Here is a 22,503-nt window from a genome sequence, read left to right as displayed (position 1 = left end):
TTATGTTTAATTCAAATTTTTAAGAGCTTTTTCCGTGGATGGCTTTGTCGACGTCGATGGAAGCAAATTGTGGAGCAATACATCAAGAGCCCTCATGCTGAAAGTATGAGAAAAAGGAACAGGTAGATATTATGTGTAGAAGTATTATTATTTTTTTTTACAGTATAGGTAGGGGGAGACCATAGGGGCCAGCTGATGGTAAGTGGTTACCAACGCCCATTGGCATTGTAAGAAATTTTAACCATTGCTTACATCGCCAATGCACCACCAACCTTAAGAACAAAGATGTTATGTCCTTTGTTCCTGTAATTACAATGGCTCACTCACCCTTCAAACCGGAACACAACAATACTAAGTACTTCTGTTTTGCGGTAGAATACCTGATGTGTGGGTGGTACCTATCCAGACGACCTTGCACAAAGCCTTACCACCATTAAAAATTGTTGTTTATTGTTACAACTTAACACTTAACTAACCAGTACTCCTGCACTATTATAATGATTTTCTTTCTGATTGCAGTCTTGTTTTCAAAATGGTCGAAGCGGAGGAAGAATATTTAGAGCAAATGGAAATTTTGGTAAGTTAAAAGCTGACATAAACGCTATATATATAAACATTCGGTGCCATCTTTGCTCCCTCTCTTTCTCTATAACATAAGTAAAATGGTCGCGTGAAGGCGAATTCCTTGGAAATTTATTTATAAATTTCAATAAAGGATCACTGCTTCTCGACTGCTTATTAAAGAATAAGTCGTATACGAACTATAAATAAGACTAAACACGAACGAAGGGGTATAAAAAAACAGATTCCTTCAGGTTATGCTTAAGAGATTTTATTACATATATAAGAGAATACGGGCGTTGTATACCATAATAAAACACTGCCCGTTTTTTCTGAAACTTAATATATCATGATTCTGGTGCAAAAAAGATATATAATGTTTGTTCCGTAGTACGTGATAAAAAACTGCATAATTTTCTAAAACATTAATTTTTATAGGTGAGTTGTTTCCTTCGTCCTTTCAAAATGGCGGCAAGCTCCAAGAAGCCACCTTGCACCCACGAAGATGTGAACTCTATTTTTCTGAACAGCGAAACAGTATTGTTCCTTCACCAGATATTTTTCAAAGGCCTTACTTCGAGAATGGAGTCGTGGCCGACGCTGGTTTTAGGTATTTATATTTTATAATAATTGTATTATATATTTTTAAATCACGCTTAGAGTGTGGTTTATTGTCGTTTGTCATATTAAAATTGCATGACAGAATTCAGGACCTCAAAAAGATGAATTTTTATTCGTGATATATATATTTGCATTAATTGAATTAATATTACTTATTAATTTCTCTATACAGGAGATCTGTTCGACATGTTGCTCCCGATGTTGACAATCTACCAGGAATATGTGAGGAACCATCACTACTCCCTCCAAGTTCTCACAGAGTGCAAGCAAAGCCAACCCTTCACTCAGTTATTGGCGCGTTTGGAGGGCAAACCAGCTTGTCAAGGAAGATCTTTGGAAACATTTTTGACATATCCCATGCATCAGGTGAGTTGTTGAATCAAATCTAATTTAAAATGTACGAAATGCCATAGATTTATTATCCATAAGGACATTCGATTGAATACTCTTAAAATATATGTCCTCATATAATGCCTGGGCAGCGGCATCGTTGAATGTAATAGGTGTGTTCTGTGGTTGTCTACGTTATTCACAAAGTTACTGGCATTTAAAGCGTATTGTTAAAGCTATAGAAAGTTGTAACTGTATATTAATAATAAAATTTTAATTTAGATAGTTAATTTAAATGGTGTAAAGTCCTTTGGATAAACTGTAAGATTTGGTAATTTTGAATATAAAACTTTACCGTTTATTTTTATAAGGAAAGCTACACAAAAATGATTGATATCGAAATGGTCATAATCGTTTGTTTAGTATTATGTCATAAAGCTGCTGATATTTAAACGATTTTAAACCAGGCATTTTTTTAAATAAATAAAGACGCCTGTACTCTTTGCGTTTCTATTGTTTTTCGAATTAAATATTATAGCTAAATATATTATAACTTGTTCTAATATATAAGGTAATTAACACATGTAATTCACAGATACCACGATATATAATAACTTTGCACGAGCTGCTTGCACACACGCCGCACGACCACGTAGAGCGCCGCAGCCTACAACACGCTCGTGCTCAACTTGAAGAGCTCTCGCGACAAATGCACGATGAGGTATCCAACTTCTGCTATATTTATAACTTCTATTTACTCGCGGCTTCACCCGCGTGTTAGGGAGCGGGTAGTACGTGAAAAAGTAGCCTATCCATCCTTGGGGTCAAGATTGCTTCATACCAATTTTTATCACAATCGGTTCAGTGGTTTAGTCTTGAAAGCACAACAGACGGACAGACTTATTTTCGCATTTATATAAAATTATATATTTTTCCGAGTAATATAATAATATCATTATGTGTGATGTTACGTTTGACTGTTCGAATGTTAAAATCTCAATAAATAACATTCGCTTTTAAAAATGTATATAATTTTCTTTGTGATAACTGAGTTGTCTCTCAGGTCAGCGAAACTGAGAATCTTAGAAAGAACCTGGCCGTGGAGCGGATGATCATTGAAGGGTGTGACATTCTTCTCGACGTTAATCAAGTTTTCATAAGACAAGGTAAGTTGACGGACACGATTGTACAAAATCTGAGAAACGAATACCGACTAATAATACGCATTACCAAACATAAAATTTTTGAATGTAGCTACTAATATATAGTTAGTCGTAATTATTGTAATGTAGTTTTATAATCATAATTCTCTTGTTAGTTTTAATATAATTATTTCAAAAGAAATACTTATATATAATATAAGGCATTAATGTAAAACATATTAGTGGAGTGTTCAAAAATGTAATTAATTGCTAAAAAATTGAATGATTTAATTCACTTAAAAAAGTTCTAAGTCAGTTAATGTAACTTTTTATTATTAGATACTTATTAAAAGTTATCAATTCCCATAATATTTTTTAAGATATCTTTGTTAGACATTTTTAATGTATATATAAATAAATATATATAAATTTTATTTTTGTTACATATGTATGAGGTTATGTTTAGGTATACGTTTATATATTATGTAATTTACTATATACATTCTTCGAATCGATTTTACTCTCCTTTTTATTTTTTAGGCACACTTTCTCAAGTGGTTGGTAAAGGTCGACGTGCAAATTTGCAAGCTCGCCAGGCGTTTCTGTTCAGCAACCATTTGCTCTTAACAACCAGAGCTGCTGGTGGAAGGTTGCATCTACCACCTGCTGGCAGGCTGCCATTACATGATGCACTCTTAATTGAAGACCCTTCTAATCATGACGATGATGGTATATACGAAAATTTCATGAATTATATAGACAATATCTCAGTAATAGTCTTGTTATATAATTTAGTTATGTATTTGTGTACTTTAAATTTTCTGCAGATTCTGCATCGGTCTGTTCATCGCCAGGTGGAGATTTATACCAAGCTAAAGATTTTAAAATACTCGTAGAAGTCAAAGGCGAACAGATATGCGCGCATTTAGGTATAGTTTTAAAATTTATATGATATATAAATATGCTTATATGTTCATTTTTAAATGAGTCTTCAACTTAGGAAAAATATATCCTCATTTTTTTATATGGAGGACCAGATATTTGGTTTAAATGCAATCGAGTTTTCTGCCAATGTTTATGAGGTTAATAATAAAACTTTGTTGAATAATGGTAATTTTCTAAGTAATAATATTAATATTAACCTCAAATAAAATCTCTAACTTGAATAATTATACAGTAATAATATCTGAATGTCTCTCGCAATAGTCGCAGCAACACTTGAAGAGAAAGCAGCGTGGACTAGCGAGTTAGCACAATGCATGGAAAGTGCTGCATTAACTGAGCTTCTTCGAGCATGTGGATCTTGCGGTGCTGCCTCCGCCAGTCTGCCTGCCTGTCGTTCAGACAGGGCTTTATTCACAGACGACGTAGACATAAGATTTAGCCGAACACTTAATTCATGCAAAGTTCCACAAATCAGATCTGCAACTCCGCAGAGATTGCTACAAAGATTAACTGGTTAGTAAATATTTATTAGTAAATATTTTGACGAGCCGTTTGGCGTGGTTGGTGGATGCTTGTCTTTCACGCCGAAGGTTGTGGGTTCGATTCCCACCCAGGACAGATATTTGTGTGCATGAACATATCTGTTTGTTCTGAGTCTGGTTGTAATTATCTATATAAGTATGTATTTACAAAAGAAAAATAGTATATGTAGTATATCAGTTGTCTGGTTTCCATAGCACAAGCTCTGTACAAGCTTAGTTTGGGATCAGATGGCCGTGTGTGAAAAATGTCCTAGGATATTATTATTATTATTATTTCTATTTAACTTTTAAAGTTTCTCTTCTTTCGAAGGGTTTAAACCTAAAACGCGGGCTGCAGCCAAGCGTTAAGGAGTGTTGCTTATATAAAAAACGTTGATGATAAAGTGGATGATGATATAAACTTTCGGGTGATTAGGCAGGTGTTAAGGATTATGGCTTTTTGAAGTATATGGGGGATATACACTGGCATTTGTAAGATGTTCAGACTTTGTGTCAAGGATTTTGGCACGATACCTGTGGATGATAGGACTATTGGGACTATGTGTACTGTTTGTGCTTTCCATTGCGTTTTAATTTCATGGCGAGACTTATACTACTTAGTACTTACTAGTAGTAGTACTTTCTATAGTTACGAGTTGCTATTATTTGGTCTTGAATGGCGAGCATAAAACCTTCGGTCTCAGGGAACAGTTCACCTCGTTTGAGCCATTCGTTCGACTTCTCTTTGTCGACGTGGGGTTGGTTCAAATAGGCTCGGTGCCTCCCATGCAGTGTTTTTTCAGCCCATGCCAACATTTGTTGTTGTGTACTTATGATATGTTCCTTTACTTGAGTGTTTTTGTCATGTAGGTTTAATGTGTAAATTTTTTGTCTATTTCTGTTGCGTGTCTATGTAGAGGTGAGTGTTCGGATTTATCATGGAAGTATGCTCTGAGTGAGAGTATCTGCTTATTGTGTAAATTGTGTATGTCTATTAATCCCCTTCCTCCTTCTTTGCGTGGTAGTGTGAGCCGTTGAATACAAGATTTTGGATGATGTTTCCTATATTTAGTGAAGTGAGTGCTTATAGTTCGCTGCAATTTTTTTATGTCACTTTTTGACCATTATATTATTCCGAAAGAGTACGTAAGTAAGGGTATGGCAAATGTGTTAATAGCTTTTATTGTGTTTTTAGAGTTAAGGTGTGTCTTTAATACGAGATTTAATCGGTGCGAGAATTTTGTAAGCAGTTCTTGTTTTGTCGTAGTTTGTAGTATTTGCCTAGATTGTTTAAAACCAAGGTATTTACATGTGCTTAGTTCATCCATTGGTTCAATTTGTTCACCAGTTTCGAGTGTGTAGCTATTATTAAGGATTTTTCCTTTCGAGATGGACAGAATTTTGCACTTGTCAACTCCGAATTTCATATGAATATCTTTTGAGAACTGTTCCGTAATGCTTGCTAACTCAAGCAGCGTGTTTTTGTCAGTGGAGTAAAGTTTTATATCGTCCATGTACATGAAGTGTGATAAGTTATATTAGGTGTTATTACCGTAAAGTGTGAATCCTGTATTGGTTTTATTTAACCTGAGTGAAAGAAGATTTAAGGCCAAGCAAAACCTTCTCTCGTTCTTCTCTTCGTTTTTCTCTTCGTCTCCTTGAAAAATTCCTCGTTGGATACGGATTGGTTCAGTAGTTAGAGAGTTCATGGACGATTGTTTTATTTTTAATACAGTTTGCCAGTTTTGCATCGAAATTTTAAGAAATGATATGAGGGTTGGGTTTATTTTATACAATTTTAAGACATACAATAACCAGCTATGCGGGACTGAATCAAAGGCTTTTTGATAATCAATAAACATAGAATGGATATTTATTTTTGATTTTACCGCACTACTTAAAATGATTGCATCAAAACAACTCCTTACAACCTTGGCTATTTTTTCTACACCCCTTTTGCTGTTCGGCTAATATATTATGTTTAGTTAAATGTTTGTATATTTCTTCACTTATGCAAGCTGATAAAATTTTATATATGGTTTGTAAGCAAGTTATTGGTCGGTACTAAGTATGTGATTCCATGTGTTATATATTTCGGTAGTAAATGTGGTGATTGAATGAATGTATTTAAGTACTTATGTATGTATGAGTGTGTGCTACTAAATTTCTTGTACCAATAGTCGTGAATATTGTCTGAGCCTGGGGATTTCCAATTGTGCATTCGTTTGATGACATCTATAAATGTTTCTATTGGTATGAAGTTGAACTCCATCTCTGGAATATGTGTAGTTATTTCGTTAACCCAGTCTGCATGTTCATTATGTTCTATGGGGTTTTCCCATGTCTTAGCCCAGAATTGTCGAAATATTTCAGGGGGAGGTATTTCTAGATTTTGCTCATTATCTTTGCAATTAGATAATAAATTTCTATAGAAGATTTTTTCATTGTTAGCAATTGTTTTGTTTTCTATTTTACGGGCAGTACACGTCAAATATCTCTTAAGTCTACTAGCTGCTGCATTGAGTTTCTGTTTTAAAGTATCTAAGAAGTGTTCTATATGCGTGTTTGTATTTTCATATTGTGCGTGTGACTGATATTGTGTCTTTATGAGTTCTACTGCAGCTACTACTTTTCGGTTTCTATTACCTCTAATAAATTGTGTTAACCTGCCTATATTGACTCGTATCTTCCTTATTTTATTTTCTAATCTTCTTTGCCAGCTAGGTTTTCTGTATGATTTGTTTTGATGGTCGTTTTGTGTTGAGAATGTCATTCTTGCCCCATTACATTTAGCTGCTGTCTATACGGCACAGTAAATTATTGTCTGTAGAGTGATAAAATCAGAATCAGTGTTTACAAATTTTGTCAGTATCATCGTATCTATGTATTTCATTATTAATGAAAACTTTTTAGAAGTCCTTTGTTTAGGAATGTATGGTCTGCTAGTTGGTTAAGTATCACAAAAATGTTCTAGAACATATATAATACTTTCTATATTTTGTTCATCGATAGGGGTTGATGTAACGGAATCAGTGCATGTAACTGTAGTGTTTTGCATTTTCCTAGCTTGTGAGTTTGTTTCTGAATTAGATTTGAATGCATCTTAGTGTGTAATATTACGTTGTTCTGTTGTTTGTAAATGTTCATTATCTGTGTCTTCCGTTAGTGTGTGTGTATAATGTAATTCATCTGCTACTTGTTGTTTAATCAGTGTTAATCTATCTTTGTTAATATATTTATTATTGCCCTTCGTTGATCCGCTAATCTTTGCTCTGTAATGTGTGTAAACTCTGGGTATAAGTTTATAAACTCTTCATACAAACGTTTTCTATAAGCAGTCTTATTAGTCTCTAATTGTGTTATTTTGAAATAAATCCTAATAATTGCTTCATTGCATTAATTTGTCCATTTTATACGTTTTCCTGTTAGTGTGTTAAGGGATGTTTTAAGATTTGTGGCGTTTTGTTGTATCTGAGTTTGGATTACTTGCAATTCTGTTCTAACTTCATCGTAAATCTGATCAATGTTTTCTTTCTGAGTCCATATTTCCTGATAGGTACATTATAAGTGTCTTCAAATCCAGGGTAAACGGGTTCCTCCTGGGCAGGCGCGCTACATCCTAGACTGTGACTATGCTTAAGATCAGGCAAGTCAACGGTCAAATCCTTGCCTATTAAATGTAAAAAAAATCTATATAGTTTTACTATTAAGTTTGAGTAACCAGTACTTTTTTTTTCTTTTCTTTTTTTTTCAGCCTTTTGCCGTCCACTGCTGGACGAAAGCCTCCCCCATAGAACGCCAACCATCCCGATCTTGGGCAGTCCGCATCCATCCCGAACCTGCCACCTTTTTTAAATCGTGGGCCCATCTTGTCACAGGGCGTCCTACACTACGTTTGCCTAAGCGTGGTCTCCACTCCAACACGTGTCGGCTCCATCGGCCATCAATGCGCCTGGAGACATGACAAGCCCACTTCCACTTCAGCTAATTCTAAGCGCGATGTCGGGGACTTTAGTTCTCTGGCGAATGTCCTCATTTCGGATTCTATCTGTCAGAGAAACCCCAAGCATCGCACGTTCCATTGCTCGCTGAGCGACCCTAACTTTGTGGACCAGACCTACGGTAAATGTCCACGTTTCGGCACCGTAAGTCATTACAGGTAGGACGCACTGATTGAAGACCCTGGTCTTAAGCGACTGTGGGATCGACGATTCAAAAATATGACGTAACCTCCCGAATGCCGCCCAGCCCAAACGTATTCTTCTTTTAGCCTCCTTCTCAAAGTTGTGCCGGCCAAGTTGTATAGTTTGGCCTAGATAGATATATTCCTGCACAACTTCAAGTGGAGAGCCATTTACGACCACTGGTCTCGGGGATACATGACGGTTTGCCATAATTTTGGTCTTTTCAATGTTCATCCCGAGACCTACTTGTCTTGAAGAATCGCTCAGGCTGTTTAGCATCTCTTCCAAATCCTGCAGAGTCTCCGCCATGATGACAATGTCATCGGCAAATCGCAGATGTGTAATGTGTTGGCCATTTATATTAATGCCGCGTCCGTTCCAATCGAGCGTCTTGAAGACGTCCTCCAATGCATTGGTAAAGAGTTTCGGTGATATTACATTTCCCTGTCTTACCCCGCGATGCAATTGGATTGGTCTTGTGCTCTGATCTTGTACTTGGACGGTCATGGTTGCGGCTTCGTACAAGCACTTCACCACCTGGACTGGACATACCGACAGTCAATTAGGCATCTCTGCATGGATTCCAGAACAGCCCAGGTCTCGATGGTATCGAAGGCTTTTTCGTAGTCCACAAACGCTAGGCATAGAGGCTGATTATATTCCTCGGTCTTCTGTATTATTTGCCTTAGTGTGTGTATGTGGTCTACGGTACTGAAGCCTTTTCGAAACCCAGCCAGTTCCACGGGTTGGAAGTCATCGAATTTTCGGGCAAGACGATTCGTGATTACCTTGAAAACAATTTGTAAACATGGCTTAAAAGTGAAATGGGGCGGTAGTTTTTCAGAAGAGCTTTATCGCCCTTCTTGAAAAACAGCACCAACACACTGCAGCTCCATGTCTTCGGTGTTATACCAGTGGAGGACGGAATTAAAGATGTTAGCCAGCTCTCTCAGAACTGGTGTGCCTCCTGCTTTGAGAAGCTCTGAGGTAATTCCGTCATCTCCTGGAGCCTTGTTGTTTCCAAGTTGCCCGAGAGCAATCCTAATCTCGCCCAAATCGATGTCGGGAAGATCGTCTGATAGGTGGCGTGTTAGTCTGGCTCGTGGGTCATCCGCACTGTGGGACTCAGGTGGAGGTACTCGTGATGAGTATAAATCGCCATAGTACTTTTCGACTTCAGCTAGAATCTCTGGTTTTGAGGTGACGGTTGTGCCTTGTATGGTTCTGAGTTTTGTCAGGTGACAACAGGAGGTATGTGACTTTGCAAGAACCTTTGAGCCTCTATTGAGTGCTATAGCATCTTCAATATTCCGGGTATTCGCTCGTCTTGTGTCACGCCTTATTAGTTTTTTACCCTTCCTGTTAAGTGCCTGACACTCAGATGGCGTCATGTTCTGCTGTTCTCGTCTCCTCGTCATCTCGTTCAGAGTTTCGCCTGAGAGCTTCGACTTACGTCTATTGCTCTTTTGTCGAAAGTAATTTTGGCCTACCTCGCGTATGACACGCACCAGACCATTGGTGGCGTCGTCAATGCCCTGCCTGGTTTCCAACATGGCAAATCGGTTCTGTAGTTCCAGCCGGAAGCTTTCGCAACCAGCTTCGACCTGGGGCAGAGTTGGTCTAAGAGTCGACTTCATTAACCGCGATCGTTCTATTTTAGTGTTAATATTCAGGGTGCCTCTTACCAGGCGGTAATCACTTCCAGTGTTTACCCTGTTGATCACGGAGACATCCCTAAATATTTGGCGCTTATTGGATAAAATGAAGTCGATCTCATTCATCGCTATGTTATCGGGGCTTCGCTAGGTCCACTTCCTTTGGGGTTTTTTCTGGAAAAATGAATTCATCAGAAATAATCGCTGAGCCTCGAGGAAGTTTACCAGCATTTGTCCCCGATGATTTCTGCGCCCATAGCCGAATTTTCCTACCCTCGATTCACCATCCTCTTGTACTCCCACTTTGGCATTGAAGTCACCCATAACAATTGTGTAGAAGATATTGATACGAGACATAGTTTTCACTATGTCTTCGTACAACCAGTACTAGGCTTAGACTATTATATACTTAAACGTAAATAATATCTACTAGATATATCTGCTTAAAATAGATAAATGGTCCAACTACTAGAGCCGCTACTAGTTTGATGTAAAGGCTTTATTGTCACATTAGTCAATTCAATAAAGAAATCTGTTGGTGTTGTGTTAGATAGCAAAATAATTATCGTTATCATCTAGATCTCCGCTTCCTCTCTGTGGACTTCCTGAATACATTCCTGTTGACATACCGCGTGTTCACGGACGGCGTGACGGTGCTTGAAGCGCTGCAGCAGGTGTTCTATGAACAATCTCAGCAAGATATGGAGCTGGCACCGCCTACTGATGCCGCTAGAAAAGCCAGCGGAGCTAGTACAGTTTCTGGTGAGGCAGTGATAATAAAATTATATACAACACATATATCTGTTATAGTAGATGATAAAAATTTTGAAGAAAAAGTGACTTCAAGAACTTATTATACTTATTTACTGGTGGTAGAGCTTTGTGAAAGCTCGCCTGGGTAGGTACCACCCACTCATCAGATATTCTACCGCAAAACAGCACTACTTGGTATTTTTGTATTCCGGTTTGAAGGGTGAGTCAGCCAGTGTAATTTCAGGCACAAGGGACATAACATCTTAGTTCCGAAGGTTGGTGGCGCATTAGTGATGTAAGCGATGGTTAACATTTCTTAAAATGCCAATGTCTATGGGCGTTGGTGACTACTTACCATCAGGTGGCCCATATGCTCTTCCGCCTTCTTATTTCTATATTTTTTTTTTCAATTTATCTAGATTTTTAAGCTAAATGTTTTATCTGTTGTGGATTTGAAAATCGTTAGTTTTATATGTTGATGTTTTTTATTTGACATTTCATTCATAGATATGAGATGATAATAAAAATTGGTTATCAGTTTATATTAATTTTAGGCTATGGGTCAGAATACAGTGATAGAGATTGGCAGTCGAGATTCTGGCGAGGATCGAGAAAAAGTAAGTAATTTTCATTTAAAACTTCTTTTTCAAACTCATTTCAGAATTAAGTTAATCTCAATAAATTATAAATACACAATATTTTTTAGGTGAAGAAGACGATAAATTGTCGCCTTATTTAATGGCACCATCGCGTCGTACATCGACCGTTAGCAAAGTATGTATCATTTACTCTAATTTTAAATGTTTTTCGAAATATATTTCTTTTATTTATTTGATAATAATAATGTTATTTTCATTTAGGTTGAGGAAGACAACAGCCATTTGCAAATACCTAAGATTATGGCTACTTCCTCTAGTAACGAGACACTTAAAGGTATTGAATAATATTAAAAAAACGATTGTCCTTTGTTTTTTAATGTTTTATAGACATTTTATATACTTATTATATATGAACACTTTATTATATACCACATAAGTGAAGTATTTATTATAGTATTCTAAATGAACTAAAAATCCAAGGCTGTTTATTAATTAAAGTTATTTTATAGGTACATCGCCATCTTCGCCCGGAGCTCTTAGTTCCGTAACCCTCGTTGGAAGTCCAAAAAAGACAAGTCCAGTTGAAACGGCATCCAAAACCGAAACACCGGAAACTAAAACTCCAGTCAAAGATAATGATGCAGCAGCTGCTGCTGCTATCGTAAAAGATGAAAGTATTGAGCTCGTAGATCAGAGCGATGAAGAAATCAAATATGAAGAGGAGGAACCAGAAAAAACTAAATACAAAACTGATGACAAATTTAAAATATCACAACGGTTTTCGGAGGTGTGTAATGTTAGTATACAAATTTAATAATTTCTTTATAATAGACCTGTTACATATGAATTATAAATGTATTTTGATTAATACATCGTAATAAGTAAACTAAATTACTAAATAAATAAATAATTCTTTTTTAATTATTTAATACTTTTCCAGAAGTCATTTAGTAGTTTTAAGTTTTAGTAGTTTATAAGATATTAAATTTTATTTAATTGATCAAATCGTATTAAACATTGACCTCTTTATTTAATTTAAAAAGTATTTTTATATCATACAAAATAGTTATTAAGATATGTTTATATTTGGGCTCTTTTAATGTTTCGTTTAATATTTAGCGTGTTCGTACGATGTCTGAGAGTCCCCGACGGTTGCATCCATCAGCTGGAGGAGCTGCACCAGACGCTCGTCGTCGTTCGGAAGGAGCAAAAGAAACAACTGCAGGTGCAGAGAAGGCTGAGCCGCGTCGAGCTTCTGATACAGCTGCCAGGTCTTTACCTAGACGTTCAGTGAGGTATATTTAATTTTTTTAATCACAAACTTTTTTTATTCAGGCAATAATATTTCTCAAACTTTTAAAACTATATGGTTTACTATAGTGTGAAATTAAATATTTGTTTTAATATAAAAACATAGTGAAAGGCGATGCACCAATGCGTCGATCAACAGTGAGAGACGACGTTACTGGGGGGGCTCCGAGCCGCGAACTTCTGTGACTTCTCAAGTGTCACAATTGCAGGTAATTAATGACTTACAAACGCAATACTTGATTTTTTAGCAACTTAGTTTTTTACCGTTAACATAAATATATTCCTACGTTAGAGGTTTGAGAGAGCCTATGTAGTCCCAACCAATTATTTATCAGGTAATCTACCTCAACGCATCAGTGTATTGTTGTATTCCGTTATGAACGATAATGTGACTGTCGCAGCTTAATACCAGACACACGAGGTGTAACAACCTTTAAAAGAATGATTTATAGTTTTTACAGTGTCAGATAGAATGTCTCTTCCTTTGTTTTCAACGTTTTAGTAAAAACACGATTTGAATATACTTTTCATTTCATCATATATTATCTGGAAATTAGGTTTTTCATAAAAAAAATTTTTAGAACTATCGTCGGGAAACGAGTCAGTCTAAAGCTGGGGTTGTCATCACATCATTCCGTCAATCGCACAGGAGGTAATACGATCGCTCTTAAAAGAATCTAATCATCTTTTCCAATTCTTGACCATAAATACTATTTATCATTATGTAAATTCATCACAAAACGGACTTTCATTAACTATAAATGTTATAGCATGATACATACTTCTGTCTATGGTCTGTTGTTTCTTTGTCGGTTAAATCGTCAGCTTCTGCACGATTGTCCGTCTTCTAAAATTCTTAAATTTGAAACGTTTTAGCAAATTCAACTCGCTCACTTCCAATTTATTTTGGAAAGGATTCTGTTTACGAGTATAGTTTGTGAAATTATATTACTGATTAGTTTAATATCATGTTATTTATGAATATTCGTTTAACAGCTTTGGAAAAGACCTGTTGTGGTGAGTGGGAGGTGGAGGTAATAGTAGATCAGAGTAGAGATGCGTAGCGGAACCTTGTAAAAATATTGCTTATCTAGATTCTGCAACTTTTACCCTTTACCCTTTAATACAAAATTTTTAATTCTCATTTCGAATGTAGTTTTCCAAATACATCCAATACAATAGATTGCAGTCACATATATACGAAAACCACCACATATTACCAAGCATTATCCTGCTTTTCTTTAAACAATTACTGACAACTTCCAAAGATTATGTTGGTATACCTAGGTATATTTACATAATATGTCACACGAAATTATCAAACGTACACTACCTGTTACAAATATTTTTTACATGATAAGTATATTTTAATATCGCTTAATATATCCAGTATAAAAATGTAGATTATGAGTTGCTTTTAGACGCAATCACTCTTAAGGTTATAGGCATCAATAGGAGATTTGTATTTACAGTATTTGATCACCAGCAATTCTTAATAATAAAAACACCTCTTAAAATTTATATTAATTTCTAGCGAGAGTTAGAAAAAAAAGTAAATATATATTTTTAATGATAATTATGCAACTTTGATGATTATTATTTTCGATAATTTTTCTTCGCTCTATAAGTATCTATCTTTTTTTTTCAATTTTCAAATGCCTTATCATTATTTATTGCTTGCATGCTTTATTTTTTTCTGTATCACGTCCACGTTTTTCTTTCTCACTGCATCTTTCTTTCTTGTTTATTAAAAGTTAAAATATGAAAAATATTTGAAATATAAATTAAATGCGTTTTTAACGTCCTTTTATAAGTCAACATTATTTAATGGCATATACTGTTTAGGAGCAGTACATCCACTGCAGCGGTTGCTTTTGCGGTAGCCACTTCAGCTTCATCAAACCCGAGATCCCCTCCGCCGACTTCACCCCCTCAGAACAGGCGTGACTCGGTTATATCAACTGCAGCAACCATGCGAGTGTTGAATGTTTTAAGGTAAAATTATACTAAATATACTTCAGATACAAAAGTATTAACATCAAATGTTTAAATTAAGAGCTTCATAAATACATAAACATAATCTTTTTCATATAAAATTATTTTAGGATTCATATAAAAATATTTACCTCATCAGGCACTGGATTTCCAAGCATTCCTCAGACTTTTGGTCTGACGAACGACTTCGTGGAATGACAATGGACTTTCTTAAAGAGATCGAAGCAAGTCCGGGATTACTTCCAGCTGAACATAAATCCGCAGCACAGTTATTGCGTCTGTTGGAACGCGCTCCCGATAGAGCTGTTGATTTGAAAGGTCTATTTATACCACCAAGAGTAAGTTTCAAAAAACCGTTTAATAAGTATATTAATAATCGTTTATGATTATTGTGATAATAGAAAACAGCAGTTAATTGTTATGTTCACCTGTTCATAGATGAATAGGATATTTAATTAAAAACTTAAAGCTAGACTCTTACTTATGCTAGAGTCACTCTCGCTGAATTAAAAAAAATCGGTGGTTGTATGTGTTGAGTTCATAAACGATAGCAACCCTTGGGAAATCAATCGGCCAGCATATTTTTTCTTGCATTGAAAATCGTATCCAATTATAAAAATTGCTAAAGAAATGACCCGATAATTTTACATACATATATTGTGTATTCTGAGGTATGGATATTTTGTTGTAATTCAAGGTTCTAAGTTTTGAGGAATGTTTTCTATTCAAGGTTCCTACTAAAGAGAGCGTCGACACATTGTCAGCACTGGAGATTGCGGAGCAGATGACGTACTTGGATTATCAAATATTTAGTTCGATTCATAGCGAGTAAGCATTTTTTATTCTAATCTAATAAAATATTAAACATTTTATATATTTTTTATTTAGACATTTTATTTTATTTTTCAGTAGTAAATTACTATGGAATATTTTAATGTATTAAATTATATAGTTTATTTATTACTTGACAGTACGTTATAAGGTATGCATGAATAGAATCTAATCCAAACAGCCTAACAGCGATTATTACCATTATAATATATTAAGAGAGAAGCAACGCTCAAAACTAATCGTTATTATAATACGTGAGTATAATTAAATTGTTTAAATTTTTACTATACAGTGAATTTCTGGGCCAAGCTTGGACCAAGAGCGACAAAGCGGTGCGCGCGCCGCACATACTGATGATGACGGCTCATTTCAATCATATCTCAAACCTCGTTATATCGGAGATTCTAAAGCAGTATACTCTGAACGGTAACTATTTCTATCATAAGTATTATTATATTTAACCATAATGAATAAAGGATTAACAGTGGCTCTCCCTTAGGTACCGCCAATCTGAAGAACGACCCAAAAGCTCGAAAAATTGCTGAAAATCGTAAGATTAGCTTAATAAATCAAACTGTATAATATAAATATAATATTAATGACCAAATGGCCAGCCTGATACGCTTAACTCACTTTTAAACGAATCCCAGACTTCATCAGGCTGTATCTATTGAATGTTAAAAACAAAACATTGTCGCTTTTTGTCTGTATTGATTAGATATTAATTTTCTAACAAAAGTCAAGTAATCGTTGAAATTTCTTATTATTTGCAATCCTTGCGACATACGTATTCACAAATAAATTATCGTTCTATAGTACAAGACGCAATTTAAAGAAAAGAGGAAATTTTAAATGAATTTAAATAAAATAAATAATAGGTCGAGTAGCAGCAATTGAAAAGTGGGCGGCTGTAGCCGATATAGCTCGATGTCTCCATAATTTCAATGGAGTTCTACAGGTGTGCGCTGCTCTGTCCAATACGTCTATTTTCCGTTTGAAAAAGACCTGGGACAAAGTTTCCAAGACTGTGAGTATTAAAACAATATAAATATATACATTTAAATGAAATATACAAAGGGTTTTTTTTCTTCATATAATTTCAGAGTAAGCAAACAATAGAGAGGATGCAGACGTTGACGTCTTCGGAATGTCGTTTTAGAGTTTTGAGAGAAGCCTTACACAGGTTAGTTAATGACCAAGCTCTCGTCCTGTTTAATCTGTAACAAGACTCATAAAGTATTATACGTATAGTTTCAATTTATTTAATAAACTTTAGTGAGCAAATTTTTTAACTAGGTACATAAGCAGACTTAATGTCTGAAATTCTCATCATGCATACGTGGAGCCATTACTTCAAATTGTAAAATAATACACATATAAACTACATATATACACGTTGTATACATATGAATAAATAATCGATATTTAAATGAAATATTTGATAACAAAAGAGGCCTAAAACAAAAAAAATAAACAATTAAGAGACATTGTTCAGAGAATACACTCACAGATGATGTTTGAAAAGTAATCTTTCATAACGACTAATTAAAAGTAATTATCGTCTGTTAAGAAAAATAATTAAAACCTCTTTCGTCACAATGTTTTTCCTTTAGGAAATAGTGCTGTTTATATTGTGCACTGTGTTAAACTGTTTGAATTTAACCTAGACTGATTTTTAGATATTGTCCACGCTTAGAAAAGCCTAACGCGATTGTCGACTCGAAGATTTATTATGAGCTTTTTCCTTAGATTACAATTCCTTGTTAATGCACGAATACCTCTAATTTTTCTAATTCTTCTTAAATAAATAATGTAAAATCTTAGACGTTCTATATTATGTTTCTAAATAAGATTTTGTTACTCACAGATGCGATCCACCTTGCATTCCGTACTTGGGAATGTATCTATCGGACTTGTCGTTTATAGAAGAAGGGACCTCGAATTTTACTCCGGAAGGTCTTCTGAATTTCTCCAAAATGAGAATGGCGAGTATTGTTGCAAAACGTTTTAATATTTGAAAATGCTTAAATATTTATGCTTATTATATTTAATTATAATATTTAATTACACATTTCATTGTTTTTTAGATTGCACACGTAATCCGTGAAATAAGAAACTTTCAGCAAACTCCGTACAAAATTGATCATATACCAAAGGTAAGCGAGATGACAAGTTCGAATGTTTAAATTATCATAGAATCAAAGTAATATTTTTATCAGCGATACATTTCAATAGCACTATTGGTCTCTCCTAAACTACTAGGCGAGTGGCATTTGCATGTACAAATATGACGCTTACATCGCCTCGTGACGTGTCCAGGTGTGCGAGTTCCTCCTGGACCGCTCACTCGAGATCCCCGAGGAGAGCCAGTACACGCTGTCGCTGGAGCTGGAGCCCCGCGCGGCGCGCGGCTCGTCCGGCGGGCTGCTCCCCGCGCCGCCCTCGCCCGCGTCGCCCACCGCGCAGCGCCGGCGCCGCGCCTCGCTCGCCGCGCTCGCGCCGCTCAAGGCCGACCACTAGGCGCCCGCCCAGCGCGCACACTCGCCCTCGTCGGTGCGTACTCTGTTGCCGCACACGCACATGACCCCTCCGCACCCGTAGCCAGGACTTTGTTCAGGTTGTTTACGAAAATATATCATGTTCACGATATTTTCTTCCATTAGAACATCTTTCATAGTAGAATAGTTTATTTTCGAAACATTAACGGTCATTTTGATGTACCGAGTGGCTCCTGCTCGGTAGGCTCATGTTCTCGGGCTGATATATGCGACCGCAGCACTCTACCGACTGCTATTACGTACTATCGTAGTATTTGACTCTATTTAATACGAAGTATATCACCATTCTTGATTGAACGCTGACATTATTAATTACTACGTTCTTCGATTAAATATTTATAAAGTATATAAATAATTTGGTCATTATCAATAAAAGTTAAAGTATTACATAACTAACTACGTTGTAAACATACACACATCTACGCTACACTTCTAGAAATTCTATTATATATTACTTAATATATAAGATAACTAAAGCGTGCAGTAAATACATATGATCTCTTCCGCCTTAATCTTCTGTACAAAATATATTTTTATTTTTTTACACTAAAGTTGAAAGCACACTTGAGACATATCCAAGAAATAAAATTTAAAAAACGAAACGTACACTTAAGCAAAGTCACAAATTATATACTTCCTTCTATTTTCTATTAAATTTAATATATTTTAATAATAAACTACCGACCAAAAACGATAACAAACTAATAATATTTATATAGAGACAGAAAAAACATCCTTAAAATGAACGTATTGAAAAGATTAGCTCAATGTTAAAATCACTTTTTACTTACGCACATTACATATTTCTAAAGGTAAAACGCAAGTTACATATTTCTAATATTACCTACATTACAAAGATTTATAAAGTTTTCCATTGTCTCGATTAAAAAAAAACAATAACAAAAGTCTAAACGCTATTAAGTAAACAAATACGCTTACGTTAAATTAAAAAGTTGATCATAAACGACATACAAATATTAAATCGATCACTATTTACTAAACGTGGAAATAAAAAAAAAAACTGAATCAATAATCTTTTTAATTACGAAGTGATCCCGAACACTTTACAAAATACTCAAATTCGTATAATAATTCGATTATTATACTTAAATAAAATTCCTAACAAAATTTTTGCTTATTGTCAATTTTTATATATTATTCATGTTCAGGGGTGGATTGAACCGCCTGGGTCCGGGCCTACGGCGGCAAACATCGGTTTGTTAGCGTCTTATGTGAAGTCACACGTTATCGTTTATAAAGTCCAAAAAAATGTTCATAGCACCTCTTAAAAAATACATATACTTATAAAATATAAATTTATAAATTTTCTTATAGATCATTAATTCGTGCTTCACAGAGATTAAGGGTCGGAAGTCTTTCCTTTCCTAGGAGAGTAGAGGTATCAAATCCGCCCGTTATGCCTGTTACTGTTCACATAAATAATCATGTCATTTCATTTCACTTTCAATTGTATCGAAAGTATTAATATAAAGTATTATTATATAATAAATATATTTAAATAAATGGTCGTGATGTGATTGATTATAAAAACGCTTAGTATAACTTAACATTATAGTGAAAATGAAAAACAAAACTGCGAAGAAAGTCCTATTTATTTTATGTCACATTATATTGAATTGACAATACTCCACGCCATATACTAAAAAACTGATCTAAGTTTAACATTAATAAAATGTCCGGGCGTTCAGAGAATGCGTTCCCAACATCTGACTGTCTGTCAAGCTAACGATTAGTGAATACACTGCAGAAATAATAACCAGTTGCTAGTGGGGCTTTATGCAAGCCCGTCTGGGTAGGTACCACCCACTCATCGCATATTGAAACTCCAAGTCGGAACACAACAATACTAAGTATTGCTGATACTATTTTATAGTGTTCCAGTTTCTATAGGCTAGTGACTACTTGCCACTAGCCCATCGGCCCGTCCACCTTCCTATGATATAACAAATAACCAGTTGACGTAACCTTATTTGATTAAAAAATATATATATTTTGATTTTTTCTTAGATTTAAAATCGGGTCAAGCGCAGCTTGTAACATTTATTATAAGCTTACATATTAATTATAATGCGGATTATTATGGTACACACACGATAATAATATTTTTATCAAAAGTCCTTCATCAATGCAAAGTTTCATCGTCCTTTCGATAATAGAACTGTCAGGAACGCATTCTCTCAACGGTTAGATATTAATTTAACTTTATTAAAAATAATTGTCATTGGTTAGTGGTAGCAGCCGAGGAAGCAATAAGCGACCAAATAGTTCATTATTTATCAGATTCTACTACTGAGATACTGGTGGTAGAGCTTTGTGCAAGCTCGTCTGGGTAGGTACCACCCACTCATCAGATATTCTACCGCAAAACAGCAGTACTTGTTATTGTTGTGTTCCGGTTTGAAGGGTGAGTGAGCCAGTGTAATTACAGGCACAAGGGACATAAAATCTTAGTTCCCAAGGTTGGTGGCACATTGGCTGTATAAGCAATGGTTGACATTTCTTACAATGCCAATGTCTAAGGGCGTTTGGTGACCACTTCCCATCAGGTGGCCCATATGCTCGTCCGCCTTCCTATTCTATAAAAAAATAAAGATTCATTAATAAAACTTTTCTAATCAGAATGAAATTGGCGTTAAACTAAAGACAGTAATTGTCATTAGCAAGGGTTTCAACGCGTATCAATTCAACACATTTTACATGATTTTTAAGTCGGTTCTACACCCGTCCATGAATCACGGCCGCGACCTACAAGCGCGTCTCGCAAAAAATATTGCCCTTTTCACTCGCAACTTTCACAGTTTCCTTCGTAGTTAAACAGTTCAACCGCTGGGTTTTTGGTTTTGGTATTACGTTAAGATGAGACGCATTTTATTTTTAATGTATGATAAATAAAACGTTAACTTTGATGCTATTGTCTATTGAAATATATTATTTTAAATATAAAATTAATTATTTAAAGTCGATTATTCGTTAGGAAGATATTAAATGTTTTTTTTTTCGAATAATATGTAATTTAAGTAACCCATATCTTAACACATTGTTTGTTATTATATATAATAATATATAAACATTTCGTGTAAGTATACATAGTATTAAAATTAAAACTAAAATGTTTAACAGCGATTAGCAATTCGTTGACGTTGACGTTCATGTACACGATATATAATCGACTGCCTCGTTGGTCTTGTGGTTAGATATAAGGCCGATAATCCCGAGGTCCTAGGTTCAAATCCCAGGTTAGACCGATATTAAGTTTCTCTGTCAAAGATTCTCAGTAGTCCGGAGTCTGTAAGTTGGAAGTGTGTATATTGCCTTGCCTCGGAAAGCACGTAAAGCCGTTGGTCCTGCGCCTGAACTCTTTCCGGTCGTGTCTGATTGCCGTCCCGTCGGATTATGAGAGTAAGGGCATAGAGAGTGCATAAATATGTCCTGCGCAGTTGGCTAATCTATCGTGTGATTGGCTGCCGTGCCCGAAATCGGTCAGAAGGACATCATATGAACTATTTTGACAGCAACATTAAACCTGATATCTTCTTCTAGCTTTAAATAAAAGGAAGAGAAATAACGTTATTGTGTAGTCCAGTACAGTGTACAAAAGAATCGTTCCCGATTCCATATCGTTGTAGGTTGTTTCTTATTTTATCTATCCTTAAGCGTCCCACAGATAAATAATTTCATAATAATTACCATAGATATATAAGATGTTTGTTAATGAAATCCTTTGTCGTTTGTAGGTTTTTCCTGACTTTTAAATGTAATAATTATTGACTATATTTCAGATCGTTTTAAAATATAATTCAGACATTGAGAATCTATATAAACTTAAGTAATATATTAAACAAAAAATAACATAAGTATTGTTACTTGAAATAAAACTATTTTTCTTAGCTTTTGAAGTAAGTTACAATAACACAAACATCTTGACAATTACATAAGTGCAGACCTACTTACGTCGCCAATAGGTGATTTTTCAGGGCTCGAAGAATCATACGCGATTGGAAGACTTGATTGGGTAAGCACAGTTTTGAGTTCGCGATTGGTTGATTAAATCGACAATATTTTAACCAACCAATGTGAATCATGGCGTAAAATGTTCAAGCTGTTTGCTGGTTCGTTATATGATGATTTGTTTTGACATATCACATTTCAAGAGTTTTAATGATTATTGTTTCCATAATCTTTTCACGTAGATGAGTCATAAATACACAGACATACAATATTCCTAAAAGTTGGTTTTTTATATATTTGATCCTTTAAGTAACCAAAGTTATGTAAACTAACTTAACTTGCCTATAGCCGATATAGCCGATCATATATATATATGCAAGCTACGATTTTAGACTGTTATAAGGAAAATACAAATATTATTTAATTATATATATACTTACCTGATTAGTTTTTTGACATAAAAACAGATATATAAAAAAAAAAAGAATTAAATTAAGTCTACATATAATTAAGGCAGCCTCACGTAGT

The 22,503-nt window shown here is 35.1% G+C and overlaps 1 protein-coding gene across 1 annotated transcript in view; it reads left to right on the top strand.

The window, feature by feature from the left end:
* LOC126773516 (ras-specific guanine nucleotide-releasing factor 1-like) overlaps window positions 1-17,968 on the top strand; it is a 46,181-nt gene extending 28,213 nt beyond the window's left edge. The window contains exons 8-34 of the mRNA XM_050494465.1: window positions 25-122; window positions 520-577; window positions 1,000-1,171; window positions 1,355-1,548; window positions 2,108-2,233; window positions 2,576-2,678; window positions 3,195-3,383; window positions 3,482-3,583; window positions 3,861-4,112; window positions 10,539-10,721; window positions 11,267-11,329; window positions 11,419-11,486; window positions 11,573-11,645; window positions 11,821-12,098; window positions 12,431-12,606; window positions 12,729-12,831; window positions 13,204-13,274; window positions 14,468-14,617; window positions 14,757-14,955; window positions 15,348-15,445; window positions 15,741-15,874; window positions 15,948-15,998; window positions 16,327-16,475; window positions 16,552-16,631; window positions 17,316-17,433; window positions 17,536-17,604; window positions 17,768-17,968. Of these exons, the coding sequence (XP_050350422.1) occupies window positions 25-122; window positions 520-577; window positions 1,000-1,171; window positions 1,355-1,548; window positions 2,108-2,233; window positions 2,576-2,678; window positions 3,195-3,383; window positions 3,482-3,583; window positions 3,861-4,112; window positions 10,539-10,721; window positions 11,267-11,329; window positions 11,419-11,486; window positions 11,573-11,645; window positions 11,821-12,098; window positions 12,431-12,606; window positions 12,729-12,831; window positions 13,204-13,274; window positions 14,468-14,617; window positions 14,757-14,955; window positions 15,348-15,445; window positions 15,741-15,874; window positions 15,948-15,998; window positions 16,327-16,475; window positions 16,552-16,631; window positions 17,316-17,433; window positions 17,536-17,604; window positions 17,768-17,968 (3,558 nt within the window). The remainder of the gene's footprint in view (window positions 1-24; window positions 123-519; window positions 578-999; window positions 1,172-1,354; window positions 1,549-2,107; window positions 2,234-2,575; window positions 2,679-3,194; window positions 3,384-3,481; window positions 3,584-3,860; window positions 4,113-10,538; window positions 10,722-11,266; window positions 11,330-11,418; window positions 11,487-11,572; window positions 11,646-11,820; window positions 12,099-12,430; window positions 12,607-12,728; window positions 12,832-13,203; window positions 13,275-14,467; window positions 14,618-14,756; window positions 14,956-15,347; window positions 15,446-15,740; window positions 15,875-15,947; window positions 15,999-16,326; window positions 16,476-16,551; window positions 16,632-17,315; window positions 17,434-17,535; window positions 17,605-17,767) is intronic.
* The last annotated feature ends 4,535 nt before the right edge of the window (window positions 17,969-22,503 follow it).

Source organism: Nymphalis io, chromosome 14, assembly GCF_905147045.1.
Source record: "Nymphalis io chromosome 14, ilAglIoxx1.1, whole genome shotgun sequence".
Classification (NCBI taxonomy): domain Eukaryota; kingdom Metazoa; phylum Arthropoda; class Insecta; order Lepidoptera; family Nymphalidae; genus Nymphalis; species Nymphalis io.
This window is presented reverse-complemented; position numbering and strand designations above follow the sequence as displayed.